General features: G+C 37.6%; 1 protein-coding gene across 2 annotated transcripts; it reads left to right on the top strand.

Annotated features, from left to right (window-relative positions):
* The first annotated feature begins 50 nt into the window (after positions 1-50).
* On the top strand, positions 51-7,124 carry LOC137176782 (insulin receptor substrate 1-like). Of its 2 annotated transcripts, none has more exons than XM_067582708.1 (6): positions 51-151; positions 2,317-2,821; positions 3,687-3,936; positions 4,593-4,842; positions 4,923-5,559; positions 6,315-7,124. In XM_067582708.1, the coding sequence occupies exons 2-6, from the start codon at positions 2,340-2,342 to the stop codon at positions 6,739-6,741; spliced, it is 2,046 nt and encodes a 681-aa protein (XP_067438809.1). In that variant the 5' UTR covers positions 51-151; positions 2,317-2,339; the 3' UTR covers positions 6,742-7,124. The 2 variants fall into 2 exon arrangements, with proteins under 2 accessions (XP_067438809.1, XP_067438810.1); XM_067582709.1 differs by having other exon boundaries at positions 56-201.
* Positions 7,125-19,347: the final 12,223 nt, after the last annotated feature.

The raw sequence follows: 19,347 nt of genomic DNA, 5'->3' as shown, positions 1-19,347 counted from the left end.
GGGAGCTGGGTTTTACGAGGAGCTCCTGAAGGCCTCATTGATTGGCACACCTGAGCAGAGCAGACACGATCGATACTTGTAACAAGAAGTGACGAAAATGATTTTGAAAAGTGTTGTTTGACTTCTGAAGGCAACCTGAAATGAAAAGCAGGTGACTCTTTGTATATTTTCAGCCGTAATGTTTATACCTGTCAGATTCAGGTGAGTTTTAATTGAATAAATGTGTATGGACGGTGTGGGAGAAAGGCGACATAGCTGGCTAATTTAGCTAATTATCTTAATTTCGACCAGCCAGTCGTGGTTTTTAATAGCAGGATACTTTCCATCTTCGAGGTAGTAATTGCTCAAAAAAGAAGAAAAAAGTGTTTTCTTCTGCCAGCTTTTCTCAACTTCCACCAAGCTGTTCACCATGTTTACTTCTCCTGGTATGAATCTGCCAATATTTTTTTCCATAAATCGTCTATAAACTGTCAGAAAATGGTGGAAAATATTCCCAAATGCCAAGGAGACATCTGTAATTTGCTAACTTTGCCCGACCAACAGTCAAACATCCAAAGGTTATAATGCTATAAAATCAAGAAAAGTCGAGGAAAAAATGTTGAATAAATAAACAGTAATTCAAAATTGATGCCAATTAATTTTTTTTTCATTTCTAATTGTTTGAGCTGTAGAAACATATTCCTGTGGTGTATTTAGCTGTTCAGACTCTTTTCATCAATATGTAATTAGTTTATTTTTATGTTGCTTGGTGTTGTATGAAGTCAGCTATAAACTCTTGTTTTTAAGGTGAATATTTGACATACATGAAATTTTAAATTATATTGTTTTAGGTCAAGAAATTACAGAATGAAGTACAATGTTTTCTCCCATAAATAAGAGATATTAATTTTTGAGCTGGTGGGGTAAAAGAGAGAGAACTTAAAGTGAATGTTAAAGTCAATTTATTAGATTCATAGAAGATGATACCTAATTTGAAATTACAAATTAGCCTCATCAATTGGGTGAAACAGAGGCGTTGAGTGTTGTAGCTGTTTTGTGAGATCATAATGTCATGATCGCTTTTAGCTGGAAGAAATTATTTCCTAATCTAGTCAAGTCAATTTTATGTATGAAGCACATTTAAAAGTAACCCACATTGACCAAAGTGTTGTACAGACCAGAGCAGGTAGCTTAAATCACAAATACAAGAAACACCGACACAAACAACAAGTCACAGAGCTCGTAGGCACAAACAGACAACATGTATGGGGAAAGGCACAAGCCAAAAATCAGCCACATCAGGAGGATTCAAACACTGATGAATAAAAGTAAGTTTTGAGCCTGGAGAGAGGCCAGGATAGGTGTAATATGGGCCCTCTTCCAGGTACCTGTCAGGAGCCTGGCTGCGGCCTTCTGGACCAGTTGCAGGCAGGACAGGGACAATTGACTAATCCCAGTGTGCAGGGTGTTGCAGTAGTCCAAGCAGGATGACAAAAAGGTGTGGATGACTTTCTTTAGGTCTTTTAAAGAGAGAAACAGCTTGATTTCGGCAATAGTACAAAGCTGAAAAAAAACTGGCTTTCACTACAGCATTAACTTGCTTGTCAAACTTAAAAGCGGAAGTAAATATCACACCAAGGATTTTGAAATGAGGTTTGACAATCAGGTTGCCAAGACCGTTGGTAATTACTTTGATGCCAGCAGGGGGGGCAATTAGGACAACTTCAGACTTGCTGACATCCAGCTTAAGGCACTTTGTCCTCGAGGCATTTCAAGAGGCTAACTAGATTGGACTTGTCTAATGTTGTCAAATGTTTTACATTTAAAGGGGTTTGTAAAGTGCATTTGCGTCATGCAATGAATTGGTGATATTTGACTGTCGGCAAGTTTTCTAAAAAAACAAGTTTCAAACATCAGTAGGAAATGATTTCTATGGGAACCAAAAGCTAGCTGCCTGCCTGTATCACTATTGTTAAAGTAATTTCTGCTGCTTTATCACAGAGCTTTTAATTGCTTTTTTATTAGATTGTACTGCAAGCGTCCACTGTGGAAGTCTGGTCATTTTGTGCATAGACACATTAAATATTTACTTTTTAAATTGAAAAATATCCAAAATTTCTTTTGGAGTTAAACAACTTAACAGCTACATCTGCCAAGAAAACGAGCCAATAATTTCAAACATCCCAATGATATTATAACCAGTTTTGAAAATATTACCATTCCTTAGTTTTCATCACAGCAAACATATTTAGTTTCAGTCTCTTCGGCAACTCAGAATCTTTTTAATTTCATCAGATGCTCATTTCTTACTCTTCTTCCTCTGTGTGCATGTGGCAGGTTTTCAGCTTGAACTGAATGAGATGGCTGAGGAACGGGACAGGTGTGACAACCAAAGTAGGTCTCTACCTGGTTCCAGCTCCCCTCTGTCGTCTCCCTGCCGTAGCTCCACCCAAACGTGGCTGCCAGTCGCATCACCTCCGCGGCTTTCCTGGAGTGATCGTGAGACGGAGCAGGATGAAGACTCAGGGGACCGTCGTGCTGGGATGCAGGCGAGTGAACTTCCTTTGTCTGGTCTCTATGAGGAGCTCTTCTGTACCAGCCAGACTTCCATCCCTCTGGTGCCTCTGGCCGGTGCCCTCATGACCTCCTCCAGGCCGCAGAGCGACGTGGTGAAACAAGGTTACCTGGGGAAGCTGGAGCGAAACCACAGAAGATATTTTGTCCTGAGGGCAGGAAGTCACACCGGGCCGAGCCGACTCGAGTGGTACAAGAGCCATGAGAAGTTCACAGCAATGGAGAAGTCTGCTAATAAAGCTGCGCTGTTTGGGTCCAGCAAGCAAGGGTTGGTAAAAGTATCTTTCACTGTTTTAAGGCTTTAAACAGGGCTTCTCATTAACTCATACCATCAGTAACATGTTCTCAATTCTGGAGAAAAACTAGATTTTAATGCCTGGAGCTTCGTTTTAAAACATATTGTACTTCACAAATATAAGAGAAAATTTTCGATATCTTAAAATCGAATGTTTATTCTTGATCTTGGTAAACGAAGTTGACAGTTCAATCTCACCACAAGGTCCATTCAGAAGTAGCACTGGATCTAGCTTTCAATCGTATCACATGATCTTCCTCAGCAGATGAGTGGAGTGTGTCCAGCTGTCGTGGAATTACAGATTTCCAAATTTCCATTTTATTTTTCGGAGCACTTGAAGGACTTATTTTCCTTGTTGGTTAAATACGAACTGTTTTCAAGGCCAAGAATGAACATTCAATCTCACAACATGGACAAAAAGTCTTTAAAGTGCTCAGAAAAATGTGAGATTTCAGTATCTACAATTTTCCATGACAACTGGGAAAACTCCATCTACTGAGGAAGATTGTGTGAAATGATTGAAAGCTCCAGAACAGCTTCTGAATGGAGGTGGTGGGATTTTTCTCAGTTTCTAAATGTTTTCTTAAACAGGATGATGTCTGATTCAATATTAGCGGTAGTTATCAGCCCTACATGGTAGTCTTATAAGATTCTTGGTGACACTGGTGACATTCATGACATTTCCCCAGTAAAAGCCAGTGAGTACTGCTTGCTACAGCTTATTGTCCAGCACTAGCCATTGGATTCACTAGGGTGAGGGTGAGAAAAGGGTTATGTATACAGTAACTTCAGAAACATTACAATCTAAAATGAAATTTAATTAATTCCCTCTTCCCAGGGTGATTTACCTGAGGTGTTGTCTTGGTGTGAGCCGCATTGGCAGTTCCAGAAAAGGCCACACGGTGGCGTTGTATGCCAAGGATCAGACAATGGTGTTGGTCGTGGAGGACCATCGGGAGCAAGAAGAGTGGTGCATGTCCATTAAGAAACTGATGGAGGAAGAGCAGAAGGATGAAGAGCATGGAGAAGGGTTTGATGAAGAGGATGATGGGTATTGTACTCTGCCTCCTGCTGCCTTTTTCAAAGAGGTTAGACCTGATTGGTATTTTCTTTTTTCTTTTCCTGTCGGTTGCAGTAGTTGTAAAGGAACATTTTATTTAAATCAAATTTTAGGTTCCTATTGGTATTTTGTTCTGGGATGTGAACTTGACATCTTAGTATACAATTTGCCTTCCCTGACCTTGACAGTTAGAAAAAAGAGGAATATATTTAATATGTTCACAATAAGACTATCATGGTCATTTTACCCCCTATATTCCAGATTCAACAAGGCACTGTTGTGTCATACAGTACATAATGTTTCTTAAAATAACATCTATTTTCATTACCACTGAAACCACAGAAAGGAAATCAATGGTGTGGCAGTTGGCAACAGTTGTCTATCAACAGTTTTACTTTTGCAAAAATCACAGAAAATCAGCTGTATTGTGCAGAATTAACTGTGAAAAAGTTTAATGAAATCTGGTGAAACTCTTCTTTAATTGGTTGTCTTCAACTTACAACTCATTCCAAAATGTACAGCTCGGTACTTTAACTCAACTTAAACTTTCCTGTAGTGTTTGCAAAGCTAATAGCACTCTCACAACGGAATTTAAAACAGCCTTTTCAAGTACCAGCTCTTGATTGGATATAAAACATATCCCTGCCCGATCTTCGCCCCTGCTCCCTTCACCTTCTTGTTAAGGTTTGGCCCGTCACAGTGAAGCCCAGAGGTCTGGGCCGCTCCAAGTCCCTGGCGGGGGAGAGCCGGCTCTGCCTCACAGCTTCAGCTCTCATCTTGATCAGAGTGGGCGCGTGCAATGATTTGCCGTCTGTATCGATACCTTTGCTGAGTGTTCGGCGCTTTGGCCACTTGGATGGCTCATTCTTCTTGGAGCTTGGCAGGTCGGCACCGAACGGGCCTGGGGAGATCTGGATGGAAGCAAGAGACCAAGGTAACTATAAATAAAGCATGTGTTAATTCTACTCATTACAGCACTTCGGTAGGACTGTGACCCCTCCTCTTTATGCACAGGAAACCCCGCACTGGCCCAGCACATTCATGAGGTGGTTCGGGAGACAGTAAGGGCTCTACGAGCTCTTCCAGATTTCAGCAGGTCACCAACCTCCAACCACACCAACCACAATCAGCTTCAAACCCTTATGGCCTCAAAACGCTGCAGACCCAAATACAGAGACAAGCTGGTGAATGTGAGACCTCTCAGTTTTTCCCTGGCCCTGCCCCCCAGGAACTCTGAAATCCAGACTGGTACAACTCAATGTAACCTAGAGCCCCGAAAACCAGATAAACCTGAGCCTGAATCTACTCTCAGCTTCACCTTGGATCTCAGCCCCCAGAGCTCCAGGCCTGAGACTGGCAGCTACATGGAAATGAGGATGGATCATCACCTCCCAGTCAACAAAGAGAGGGAAAACGACTGCAGCCAGACTGCCATGGTGACAGGGGACCACTGCGGTGTTACACCCTGTAGGATGGAGGGCTGGGAGCCAGGTGAACAGGAGGGGCCGGGGTACATGATGATGTCACCACAGACCCGCCACAGTTCCTCTGTGCTGCCTCAGGATGACTATGTGACCATGGCGAGCCCACATAAACTAGGCTGGCCAGCCTACTCTTCCTCCTCCTCTTTGCTTCATACATCGTTCAACAGGTGAGTCAAGGTTGGGAGTAATATTCTGAAATCACTTGAAATTGTTGATACTGGTATGCTGGTACGCTGAAATCATAAATAATTGTCATACTGTGTAGTTAAGTACACTTAATTACAGTAAAACATATGACAGTACATTAATTAGTACAGTCAATAATTGAATCAAAGTACTGTTTATAATCTTTCCAGTTTTAGGCATGGTTTTAGGGACTTTTCCCCTGGAGAAATTATATTATCATACAGTGTTAGTGACTGATGCATACCTGCTTGGCCTCATTAGTTACCTCAAGCAGCCTTGAGAAGTCACTTATACATATTAAACAGGTTATTTTTGGATTTGTATTAAAACTGATATTTTCTGCTATTTGGTATTTAACTTATGACTGATTTCATTTTTATAGTTTTCCCCTGTTTATTTTTTTGTGTGTGATTTCAGGACATAATAAAACTGAATTGACTAGTAGGCTTTGAAGCTCTGATTAATTAGTTCCCGTGTAAATTGCTGGTGCATTAGTTGCATGCTGCAAAATTTTGTAATATTGCAACGGGAAAGGTGTCTGAGATATGACATATGCTAAAACAGGAAGAGAAAAAAGTCACAATGAAACTCTTACCAACACAGACTAAAAGAGACTTGGTAGTATTTACCACAAATAGAAATTTACCAAGAAGTTATGCAAGACATTCATTTTGTTCACCCCGTCTGTATTGTTTGGACTACAGTTTGTGAAACGCTACCTCTCTCTCTTTTGTAGCTCCGCCTCTGACAGCTACTCTCCTCTGCACCCGTCACATCATCAGACCAATGAGCACAGTCAGTCTCACTGGCTGGTGACTTCAGTCCAACAGTCACAAACAGAGGCTGGCCAATCACAGAGGAGCATCAGCTGCTCCGCTCGGCCACAGGATGATGCAAGGCAGGAGCAGAAATTATCCCAGTACAGACGACTCCCATCACAGAGCAGGGTCACTTCTTCTCCTGTGGGGAGTGTTGAAGGGTCTGGACTGATGACTCCGTTCTTCACAGATGGACAAAGCTATTCTAGACCAGTCCAGGCTAGTCCAAACTCTGGTTCAAGCCGGTCTAGAAGAATGCAGGCTGCACCAGAACAGTCTTCTGTCAGAAGATACCGACTGTCGTTGTGTCTGCCTTCATGCCTGCAAGCTGAAGACAGATCCTGAATGTGTGTAATAATTAAATGTCTCCCCAATAATCCGAACTGGAGCTACTAATTTATTCTGGTGCAGCAGGTGACTGAGGTCACTGGCCACAAAAAGTAAAACTTACTGTACTGAGCTGATATAAAATATTGTATTTAATGTGTCAGTGAGACTTTAAGGTCTCAAAATTGCATATTATATGTTTGAGAAGAATGAAGTAGTCTCTGTAGACAAATTAAGTCTCCTATATGTGTCTGTAAATGCACTCGGTCAGACTTTTTGTCTGGTTTTTCTTTTGTTGCAGTTTGTTTCATAAAACCTGGACTTTGGGCCTAAACCACACAGCACCTGAAGATGTTGCGCTGTTATATGAAATAATTAAACAATAAAGTCACGAGAATGCAGGTTTTTTTTTCTTTAGCGCTTCATTTCACACGTTCATACAGATCAGTGTAGAACTTTGGATGTCCTGGCAGAAATGGAAATCACACTGATGTATTGATTCTGTCCCTGAAATACAATAACGTACAAGATACTCACTAATGTCAAAGACAATTTAATATGTCAAAGAAAGAATCAGACACATGCATAGAGTTATTTACATACATGGACTTTTAATTAACACAATCTGTATCTAGATATGTTATCTCTATAAGGAAAATCGCCTGTCAATACAAGGTGTAAATGCACTCAGAAGGCATTGTGATCAGACCTCAGACAGGTATAAATGCAATCTGTACGGTATTACTAAAAAACACACATAACTAAAGAAAAATTGTCCCAGCAAGTTGAAAGGTTGTGTAACTCTGCTTCTTCCTGTAAGCTTATGCAAGCCTGGCAAAAGCTACAAGCAGCAGCAGTAGCTACAAGTCTTCCCTTGCTAGAAGTGAGTTCCTGGTATTGCTTTCCTCGAGCTGGGACGCATCATGTCTATTGACAAGTCTGCCAGCCCTGCGTAGGTAATTAGCATATTGAGATCTGATCATGATGCAGGCACCATTAGTACCAGATGTAAATGCAAAAATCCATGGATTGGATGTCATTATTCAGATAATATATCCAGATATCTAAATCACATGTTAAATACCAAGTTAAAAACTGAAATTAAATGTAAACAGTATACCTACTGAACAAGTACAAGACACTAAACTTCTGGGTATAACATTGGATCATAAATAATCAAGGTCTAAACAAATTGATAACGTTGTGAGTAAAATGGGACCATGTGAGAAGAGTTTTACAAGTTATGCCACCAGATGTCATTGGACAAGTTCTAAATGCTTTAATTCTGCGACAGCTTGATTACTGTTTCGTGTAAGGTCTATTTCTTCTTACTTACACAGTTTCATGGGGAGTGATATTTGAGCAAAATCATAACGCTATAAGCCTTAGTTAGTTGGATTAAACACTGTAAACATTGCACTCAATAAAATGCTGGAAACACTATACTGACTTTGTCGAACGCCGATTATTCCAAAATAATTAAAAATGGCTGATTGTCAGAGTTTTTCTGTTTCATTCTTGTTGATCATGACTTGCTGTGTGTGTCTTATATTGCGGTTGAGATATGATTCCTGTGAGTACTCTTTATTCAATATATTGCCTTGAGTAAAGTCCAAGTGCAGCCTAAACGTCGGCTGTACAGTAAAATTATTGGAGCTCAGTGTGCAGTCTTCTTCTCTTGAATATATGTTATTGACATGTAGACTTTTCACCAAACAACTCTTGCTAATTTTACCTTACCAGTAAATCTCCCTGTTGCTAAACCGACAATTGAATAGTTTTCTGCACAGGTTTGGTACTTCAGCAGTGGTGGAAGAAGTATTCAGATCCTTTATTTAAGTAAAAGTATCAATACAGCAATGTAAACACAAATCTGTTTTCAGTTTTTGGACTTTTTCTCTAATCTTTGATTTTTGGTGAAATATTGGATCATATGAACATTTATTGAATTGAAACCATGTGAGAAGTTTAGAGGGGAAAATCACTATTTGGTGGAGCTGTTAACAACTCATAGACCCCGACTGCACACTACTTTTTTTAAGACATCAAAAGCCAAAAAGGTTGTAAACCACTGGTTTAATCTTTAACAATGTGTTGTATTTTAAAAGCTTGTTATATTATCCATTGTGTCAAATCTTCCTCTGAAAAGTAACTAAAGCTGTCAAATAAACATAATGTAGTAGAAAGTACAATATTTCCCTCTGAAATGTAGAAAATTGTACTTAAGTACAGTCCTTAGTAAATGTACTTAGTTAATTTCCATCACGATACTTTAGTATATGATCCTGCATAACTCCAACAGTCTATCTGTGTCAGTTAGTAATTTACAGCTGTCCCTGTCTGTCTGTGCCTGACCTGTTCTGTTTGTGTGTTACAAAGAGAGATATATCAAAATTTGAACATAAGGACAGTCTGGAGCTGGCTGTGACCCATATTGGTTCATATATGATTCCTGTCAGTCTGCTTTATTCAAATCAGCGTACTGTTTCATCCTCCATGTATCAAACTCTTTCTCAATAAGCTGTAAAGCTGTTTCAATGCTGAGCACCTTAAATGGTTAATCTTGTATAGTTGTGTCATCTTTTCCTTCAAGATAATGACTGTAACACTGTTTTCTAACAAAATAATCCTGAGTACTGAAGATGTAAATATTTGTGAGTATAACTATAATGATATATAAGTCTTAGTTAGTTGGAATGACCCATTAAACAATCTGAAAAATGTTTTGGAGTAAGACACAAACTCATAACACATATTACACATGCTGGACTTAACAGCAGTTGTTTTGTCAAGTGATATTTCAAAGGTCAAGAATGAGCTTTCAATCTGAAATGTTAAGCCAATGTGGATGAGAAGTCCTTAAGGTGCTCAGAAAACAATGGACATTTGAATATCTTCACTTAAATGCTGACTGTGCAAGTTCTATCTGAAATGAAGACCATGTGATAGGGTTGAAAGCTCCACAACATCTACTAAATGGACCTTGTGGCAAAATTGTTTTGTCAATCTGAAAATTTGAGTGCAAATAAAACCAAATAAATAACAGAATGAATTTAGTATTTTTCACTGAATGACATAACTTGCAGCATAGAGAAACAACATTAAGGTCATAATTACTTATGATAGAGTAATACTTAGATATAATAATAATACAATATTTTCATGGCTAATCAATAAATGTGTAGGTGGGTTGTGTTATGTTGGGGGAATTTGAACATTACCTCTGTTGTATTACCTCAATCACTGTAAAATCCTGGTGGCCCTGAAAGTAACCAGTAACTACAACACAGATTATAATCAGATTTAACTTTTTCATCTGGATGTGAAAACTGAAACTCTGAGAATTTCATAACAATAAATAATTATAAATGACAGTTTTAATTATTGATAAACTGTAAATTACTGTTTGTATATATTATATCTTTTATTGATATTGTAAGAATCTTGGATCAAACTCCAATGTTTGTGACTTTTTAATTATTATATTGTGTGCATGAACAAATTTTGTTAACCTTCTCATAGTGTTTTTATCAAGGTAGTCCGTTTAAAGCTGTATTACTGTGCAGGTCAAAGGAAATAAGCAGCTGTCCTACTGATTATTTGGCCATTTATAGACTTATAGGCTTATAAACTCTGAGGGAGGTTTTGCTAGGCTTTGGTGTCTGACAAGACAAAAGTGATTGACTTTTATAACATTAAGTGAGATTGTAAACCTTTGACCCTTCAAGCAGAGAACAAGTGAAGGTTTGTGGATTCCACATGATACCACTGCACCAGTTATTGTCTCAGAGGTCTGATATGATGTGTCACATCTGAAGCCATTGTAAAAACCATATAAAAACCCACCTTTGACCACAGAACAGGCACCTTTTTGGTTAAACTTATCTGTTTCTTAACGACCACCTGTAAATGCTCTTCACATACTATCAAAACATAAACTACTGAGGAAGCTTCAATGTTTGATTATCAGTTCTGGGCCAGTAAACAATGTTTTTGATATTAGTTAGCTAAACTTGCTATATTTGTGTCATTTTTCTAGCATTTTGCTATACTTTAAATACCTGTTCCTTCCTCATAAAACATTTGCAAGCTGTATTTTAAAACTATTTCAACTCGTACAATGTTTACATCCATATTTGCATGCTGACAGTCCTCTCTGCTGCCTTTTTAAGAGTATTGTTACCTGTGGTGCCGTGTTACCATCACTCACTGTCAATTAGTGGAATAGCATGAAACCAACAGCAGGATGTGAACCACATGCCTGCACGCTCCTGCACAAGGACACAGTCTGAAAATACTGTCACTTTTGTTTATAATAGATTAAGCATAAAAGTGTTGTTGATTAGTAAAAAACGACCAAAGCATTGGACTGTTTTTCTCAGGACTGTTGTTAAAAATATTGTGAATTTCTTCTGTTAGCAGAAGACTGCAGGACTGTACAAATGAACTAAAATTCACACTTGTTACAGCACTTAGATGATTGATCATTGCTTCAATGCTTATAACATATTAATTAAGATTCTCAAGGAAGAAGTTGTGATAAAGAACTGACACAAAGTTGTTGCCCTTGCTTTATGTATCACTGAGTGATGACTTGGATACTTTTCACTCAGTGACTAATTTCTGACAGTGCCAATGGATTGTAAACAATGTAGAGGAGACACATGAGGACAGGTGTGTATGCGCAATGAACGTAGGAAATGTTCACTACGTTTCATACCGCGCCATCTGTGACGTCTCTCTACACCTAGACACTGGGTGATATTTGGAAAGAGCAAGTCCACTGAAGTCAAACACTTTACAGTGTGTACATGGTGCACCTTGATAGACACAGCATTTTGCATTTTCAACATTTGGATTTCAGTATTTTGTGTCATTTATCACTGACATCCACCGCTGCCTGGGATGTAATCTGGTCATGGCGTTTTCTTCACATTTCCTGATTATCTGTGCTCTACTCATCTGCTTATGTTCTACTGATGGTAAGATTCATACTCATAAACACATTTGCTAAATCAACATTTTTATATCAACTCAAGTCTTTATTGAATATTTTTCGTGTCCACTACAATTTTCATGTTGATGTAAAATGTCTTAAACATTCTAATGTTTAAGTTTAAATACAAAATATATTTGCATTTCCTTTTACAGCTGATTTAAGGCCAATTAGAGTTCTTATGCCATGTCAAGTCAATTTTATTTAGTGCCAAATCATAACAGAAGTTATCTCAGGGCACTTTTTATATTGAGCAGGTCTAGACCATAATCTTTACAATATTATCTACAGAGACCAAACATTCCCCCACGATCAAGCACTTGGCAACAATGGCAAGAAAAAACTCTCTTTGAATTCAATCCTTGTCATCCAAGCATATTATTATACTGGTCATGTCATCAGCTCTCAGTTTGCACATTCTGTATAATACACATATGTTAAGTGATTTAATCAGGAGTCCTCCTAAACGTAGTCATGTGGTTGTTTTTTTTTCTTTTTTCATTTCTCCATTTTGAGTTTTTCTGTCTTCCGACAGAAGTTTGATCAACCAATCACTTTAGTGCAAACAGGAAGTGATATTCTACATGCAATGTCCAATATTCATGAAAATATATATCAATGTTATGCCCTCTTTTAAATGTATTGCTGCATTATTAGCCCAGAAATCATCTCTGAAAGTTCAACTTCCTTCATGTTCGTGCTGCAGTTACAGCTGGATACAAGGAGCTTTTCATTATGTTAACGTGTGTCCTCGCGTCCCTCATTCGCGTCTCAGCTCCTCACAGCGAGGACGGAGGAGTTTAATTCATCAGATGTCACTACTCATGACACATTATCTCAACTGTCAAATATAGAAGTTATCGATATGTGGTAATTATTAAGTAACAGTTTAAAATCTAAAATTTAAACTTAGAATTTATTCATACAATTAATTAACACTTAATTATATTAACACAGTCTACGCTGTAGACTTCATTTGTACAAAGTGATAGCTGGAAGGAAAACACCTTTGAAAAGCAAAACTATATTTGTCAAAATAAATCATATTTTATCACTGAGTTGCAGTTTCACCATTACATTATAAATCATTTTGAGCAGTTAATTAGCAATTTATAACAGAATTCATGTTAAAATGTTCACATTAACCTAAAGTTCACACACAGTTTAAACCCCATATTTCTTTTCCTCCATGCAGGTCAAACAGCTGTGATACAAACACAGCAGACTGTGATGGCAGCAGTAGGAGAAGATGTCCATCTCAGCTGTCAGCTCATGCAGTCTAGAGATGTTCTTCAGGTCACATGGCAGAAACTTTCACCTGATGGGGAGGAGAAGAATTTTGTCGGCTACAGAAACTTTGAGCAAGGAGTGAGTGAAGATTTTCTTGGGAAAGTGGAGTTTAAAGTTGCTGGACTGCAGAACTGCTCCATAGTTATCAAGAACGTGATGGAGCAGGATGAAGGCTGCTATCTCTGTTTGTTTAACACGTTTCCTGATGGTTCTCTGACAGGCAGAACCTGCCTCCAACTCTATGGTGAGCTCCTTTCTTCACTTTTGAAGACATATTCATGGTGAATTACAGTTTTAACTCGTTTCACATTGATGGCAGTTAGAAATGATGGCTGTTAAATTGTCTGCTTGCCGTCATTTTGCCATGAAATACAAATACTTCAAACCAATAAAAGCATGTTGTACATACTCCGCATTTCACACATTTTGCATCCAACTGTCATAAAAGTGCATTTTATTCCCGAATGTAAGAAGATATGATGTACATGATATTTAAATTATATTATCATTATATAAAATTCCTCAATTTGTGAAATGAAATGTAGGAAATAGAGACAACTGCTCATCAAAATGTCCAAGAACCCAAAGATTTCTTAAAACACTTGTTTTATTCAGTCTAAAGCTCAAATATATTTGATTTATAATGTTATAAAACAGAGGAAATCAGCAAACTAGTTGATTTTTTGTAACAACTTGCTTCATGTGATATTTCTTTAATGTTTTGTCTTTGCAGAGCTGCATGAACCCATTCTACAAATCAGAGAATCAAACTCTCCTGAAGAGACAGTTGTGTCCTGCTCGGCCACAGGTCGTCCTGCTCCCACAGTAACTCTGAATGTCCCACAACAAGACCTCTACTTCTCTCACAACAGCACAGTCAGTGTCACCAACACCAACGGTACAGTCACCGTCACCACTACAGCTGTGCTGTCTGGTTTCCATGGAAACAACACACAGGTTGGATGTGCAGCACAACTGCTCTCAGTCCCTGAAATTCAAGTGTTTAAGACGATTCCTGCAGTGAAACAATCGTCTGCTGATGGTGAGAAACACTTCCAAAACCATAGATTTATAAATTGATTATCATTTAACGATTCTGACTGAGTTTAATTTTTCAGGTTTTAATGAGGAATCTGGATCCGATCAGAGTAAGTTAATCTTAAAATTGTCTCAAGTCAAAATTCACATTTAAACTGTAGTTGCTTTATGAATGTTTAGTGTCATAGATTTCATTTTAATTGTTGCATTGATCACAGCAGTGGTTGTTGTTTGTGTTGCTGTAGTCGTCACTGTCCTGCTCAGACATAAACATAAGAATGTGATACCAGTGTCTCACAGTTAATATGGTAATAATTTATTGACATTAAGAGGAAACACAGAGCTTAAAGAATCTATGCAGTCATGACAATCTTTTTAGTTTTGGGAGTCTTTCCAAAAGGTAAGAGAGAGATGTTACAGTATTCTGTACATTTACAGAAGTCATTTTTCTGCTGACATTGAAGGAGGATTCCTGTGTATTTTTAACTCTAACCCAAAGTGAATGTTTTGAGAAGAAATATTGAATCCTGCTGATTTATTCTTGTTTTCCACAATTAAAGTTTGACAGGTGAATGTTTCTTGCTGATCACAATTTTTATTTACAGCAAACTAAGACAAAAAAGCAACATGCGTAATTTATTAGAAATGTAACAAAGATAAGTTTTCTCTGTTTTCAACATCTGTGTTCATCACAACCAACCAGCAACACATTTATGAGTAACATGAAGCTTAAAGTGACTCAAACTCTTTTTCACTTTTAACATCACTGTTCAGTCTTTATAATAAAGTTTAGTACTTTACCTGCAGCCTGTCCTACTTTGAAAAGCAAAACTATATTTGCTGAAATAAATCATATTTTATCACTGAGTTGCAGTTTCACCATTACATTATAAATCATCTTGAGCAGTTAAGTATCAATTTATAACAGAAATTGTGTTTAAATGTTCACATCAACCTAAAGTTCACACACAGTTTAAACCCCATATTTCTTTTCCTCCATGCAGGTCTAACAGCTGTGATACAAACACAGCAGACTGTGATGGCAGCAGTAGGAGAAGATGTCCATCTCAGCTGTCAGCTCATGCAGTCTAGAGATGTTCTTCAGGTCACATGGCAGAAACTTTCACCTGAGGGGAAGGAGAAGAATTTTGTTGGCTACAGAAACCTTGAGCAAGGAGTGAGTGAAGATTTTCTTGGGAAAGTGGAGTTTAAAGATGCTGGACTGCAGAACTGCTCCATAGTTATCAAGAACGTGATGGAGCAGGATGAAGGCTGCTATCTCTGTTTGTTTAACACGTTTCCTGAAGGTTCTCTGACAGGCAGAACCTGCCTCCAACTGTATGGTGAGGACTAGTCCTGAAACTTATTTTCATTGTTGATGGCATTTCTGCCGAAATCGATCGATTAATCAACTAATTTGTGCAGCTGTAAAGACCTTTCTGCATTAATCATGTAAAAGCGTTTATCTTTGTAAGAAATTAATTCATGTGAAACAGTATTTTTTTTCAATGTTTTGTCTTTGCAGTGCTGTATGAACCCATTCTACAAATCAGAGAATCAAACACTACTGAAGAGACAGTTGTGTCCTGCTCGGCCACAGGTCGTCCTGCTCCCACAGTAACTCTGAATGTCCCACAACGAGACCTCTACTTCTCTCACAACAGCACAGTCAATGTCACCAACACCAACGGTACAGTCACCGTCACCACTACTGCTGTGCTGTCTGGTTTCCATGGAAACGACACACAGGTTGGATGTGCAGCACGACTGCTCTCAGTCTCTGAAATTCAGGTGTTTATGACGATTCCTGCGAATGGTGAGAAACACTTCCAAATCCACAGATTTATAGACTTATTATCACTTTATGATTCTGATATTTGTTTTTCTTTCTTCAGGTTTTAATGATGAATCTGGATCCAATAAGAGTAAGTTAACCTTAAAGTTGTCTCAAGTCAAAATTCACATTTAAACTGTAGTTGCTTTATGAATGTTTAGTGTTTATATCACATTTTTCCTCTTTTTCTCATAGATTTCACTTTGATTGTTACATTGATCACAGCAGTGGTCGTTGTTTGTGTTGCTGTAGTCGTCACTGTCCTGCTCAGACATAAACATAAGAACAGGTAATTTCAACTTTCAACTCAATATCTGTCTTGTTGTGATACCAGTGTCTCACAGTTAATATGGTAATAATTTATTGACATTAAGAGGAAACACAGAGCTTAAAGAATCTATACAGACAACACCTATAAATAAATAATATATAAATGTTCTTAAATCCTTCAGTCTTTCACACAGGGACGATGAGGAGATGGAGATGACACAAGAACCAATCAAAGACACTGATGAGTAAGACGATTTCATAATTATTCACTTGTTCATATTTATTATTAATTTCTTCTTCAGTAAATTATTTAATCTGTCTTCTCTTTGTCTGTTGTGGTTAGGGTTAGGGTTAGTATTTAAGTTCCTTTCTGTCTCTATATCTCTCTAACTAATGTGTTATTTATACATGAATCTGATTCTGATGCACTTTACTCTTCATGGTCCATTGTGTACTCATTGTCAGCCTGTTTATCCACATAACTGTTAACTGTCAGAGTCATTCAGTGATAGAAATATGTATGATGTATTGTGATAATGTGAGTGGAAATTGACTCATGTCTTGTTTTTATCTGAAGGTGTAAAACACTTTTAATGAATCCGGAGAACGCTCAGATCCGACGACGGGCATCTCATGAGAAAAATCCAAAAGAGAAGAAACAAGTACCACCGTATTAACACAGTTAAAAGTCTATTTATGACAAACAATAATCCACAAGACTGTAGTTTTAATACGAAGTCAGTCAGACTTGAGCAAAGCTGCATCAAATCATGTGTTGATTGTAAAATGTTCAGACATTGTAAAAGAATCAAAAAGTGTCCTGAACAAGATGAATCTCTCATCTTATATCTCCAGATCGAAAAGATTAATGTACACAGAGGTTTTGATGTTTTTGTACTATTTTTTACCATATTTTTTTACATTTTAAACATTAAAAATGTATAATAAAATAAATCACTGAATTTTACCTTTGACTCAGAGAGGAACTACTTTAATGTCTCTGACATGTTGACACCTGTTCACACCTTGAAGGCACCAATCACAATCTGCTGGGTTATGTGAAAAATACAGTCTGATCTCTTTCTCAGTTTCTCAGCACATTACACGAAGATGCTTCACTAACACCAGCATCAAAATTACCATTGAGTTGATTCGACACCTCTCTGGCTCAGTGTTTTTCATAGTTTGATAAAGAAAAATGAAGTTTCCACTGCTGTGCCAGGCATGTGTAAAATGCGCACAGGTACAGATATTTACAGGCACTCAAAAGAAAAAATCTTACATACCATCATTTGTGGACTGACATTTCAGAAAACCCCAGATTAGGTGACATGTTACGGACATTTTGTCAAGAATCAGACATTAATCTACATGAAAGGTTTTGTGATTTTGGGTGCAGATTTATCAACATATCAGTCCTGCTGCCTTCAGATGCTGCAGGGATTTAATGAACTGAAGGAGAAGCTTTTCATACAGTATAAAGCAGCTGTGGACAGCAGATACTGAAGAGTCACTCACATTCATTTACAAATCAAAACTGGTGCTTTAACAACATTAAATGTTATTTTCTGTGACGATTTTGGTCGGAGAGTGTTTAATTGAAATAACTTATTTATATTTCAAGCTTTAATCTGAATCTAGGGAACATTTCCTAAAGGTTCGCTGAAGGTTATTTTAAAAAACCCTCAGGTAACCTTCAGAGAATGTTTGCTAAAGGTTCTGTAATGGTTATTTTTGTAAAACTTTATTTTATTTAACATTATTTTTATGAAACATTCAGAGAACCTTTAGAGAATGTTCCCTGAAGGTTTTCTAAAGGTTATTCTTGACAAACCCTTCAGAGAACTTTTTTTGCTTGGGAAGTCGAGTCTCCAGTTACAGATGGAGGTGTTGATGTCAAGGTCACCGAGTTTGGTGATCAGTTTTAGGGGCGAAATGGTGGTGAATGCTAAAGTGAAGTCGATGAACAGCATTCTCACATAGGTGTCGCGGTTTGTATGCAGAGATAGCATTGTATTTTTAAAAGGTAATAATTTAGCAAATTGGTTTGTTTCTTTGCATACTGAAACTGTTGTTAAAATTGAGCCAAAGTAATAGTAAAATATTGTCAAAATATACAGTGAAGCAGCCGTCTTCCTGATAAATCCTGAACTGTCTAAAAAATGATATTTCAGAAGCTTAAAGTTTAATTCTGTTTATAACTACAGTTTTTAGTTTATCTATCCATCTATAGACTATAGCCAGCATAGCCATTGACTATGTTTTTGTAGAGATACAGTTGGGGCAGATCGTATTGATGATCCAGCAGCTGTAGCTAACTTTTAAATTGTGGTTTCAATCCTAAATCAGATTTAAAACCTAAAGTGAAGCATCTTAGTTTGTTGTTAAGCTGTAGCTCACTGTGATTAACAGCAACACTCAAGCTTTAAACATGTAGGTTCAATCCTGACTGGATAAATGACTTTTATAAGTTAGCGTACCAATTAACAACTGAAAACCCTTGATTAAAGTTAGATGACTGCAGACCCATTTTAAGGTTGTGGATTCTAATCATGGCCAATTAGAAACTTTTGAGTAAAAATTCAAAGTTTGAAGGTTTTGAAATTGTGGGTTTAATCCATAGTCAGTCAGTGATCTTTTTCAAGTCAGCAGACCTCGGATACATCTGTGGACGTGAGGTGGTTGGTTTGATTCCCTCTCCGTCAGTAACTGGAGCAAACTCAAATGTGTCCCACTTTCTGACTGAAGAAAAACCTCAAATGAACATTTTTTTCAACTGGTGTAAAACTTAAGCTCACTGTACAATGATGTGATTTTGACACTGTGATGCTAAATCAATTTAAAAAATTAAATTAAAATGCATTTGCAGAGGAGGCTGATCAGGAAACCAGTCAACTACAATCCCAGAGAATTTATTTAAAATCACTTTACTGGTATCTGAACTTCTTCAACTTGAACTGGACACCTTTTTTATGGTTGTGAGGTCAGAAAAGGTCAAATTACAGATTAAAACAGTAAGAAGTGGATTATCTTGTATGATTAGTAGTAGCTACTGAAACTGGAAATATAACATTTGACAGAATATCTGATTAAACTAGTGTCGTAAAATTATTAGAAAAAAATGAAGACAGGACACAAATATTTATTTCCAGTTTCATCTGTTTATTCACTGGCAAATTAGGGGGCATTCTCTACA

This window comes from Thunnus thynnus, chromosome 24 (assembly GCF_963924715.1).
Source record: "Thunnus thynnus chromosome 24, fThuThy2.1, whole genome shotgun sequence".
NCBI lineage: Eukaryota > Metazoa > Chordata > Actinopteri > Scombriformes > Scombridae > Thunnus > Thunnus thynnus.
The sequence above is the reverse complement of the archived record's forward strand: the minus strand, read 5'-3'. Positions and strand labels throughout refer to the sequence as shown.

Excerpts from the sequence above, each read along its gene's own strand:
- LOC137176782 (XM_067582708.1), top strand. The coding sequence starts at position 2,340 with ATGGCTGAGGAACGGGACAGGTGTGACAACCAAAGTAGGTCTCTACCT. Across the intron at positions 3,937-4,592 it reads CTGCTGCCTTTTTCAAAGAG|GTTTGGCCCGTCACAGTGAA; the intron begins GTTAGACCTGAT and ends CTTCTTGTTAAG. Across the intron at positions 5,560-6,314 it reads CTTCATACATCGTTCAACAG|CTCCGCCTCTGACAGCTACT; the intron begins GTGAGTCAAGGT and ends TCTCTTTTGTAG.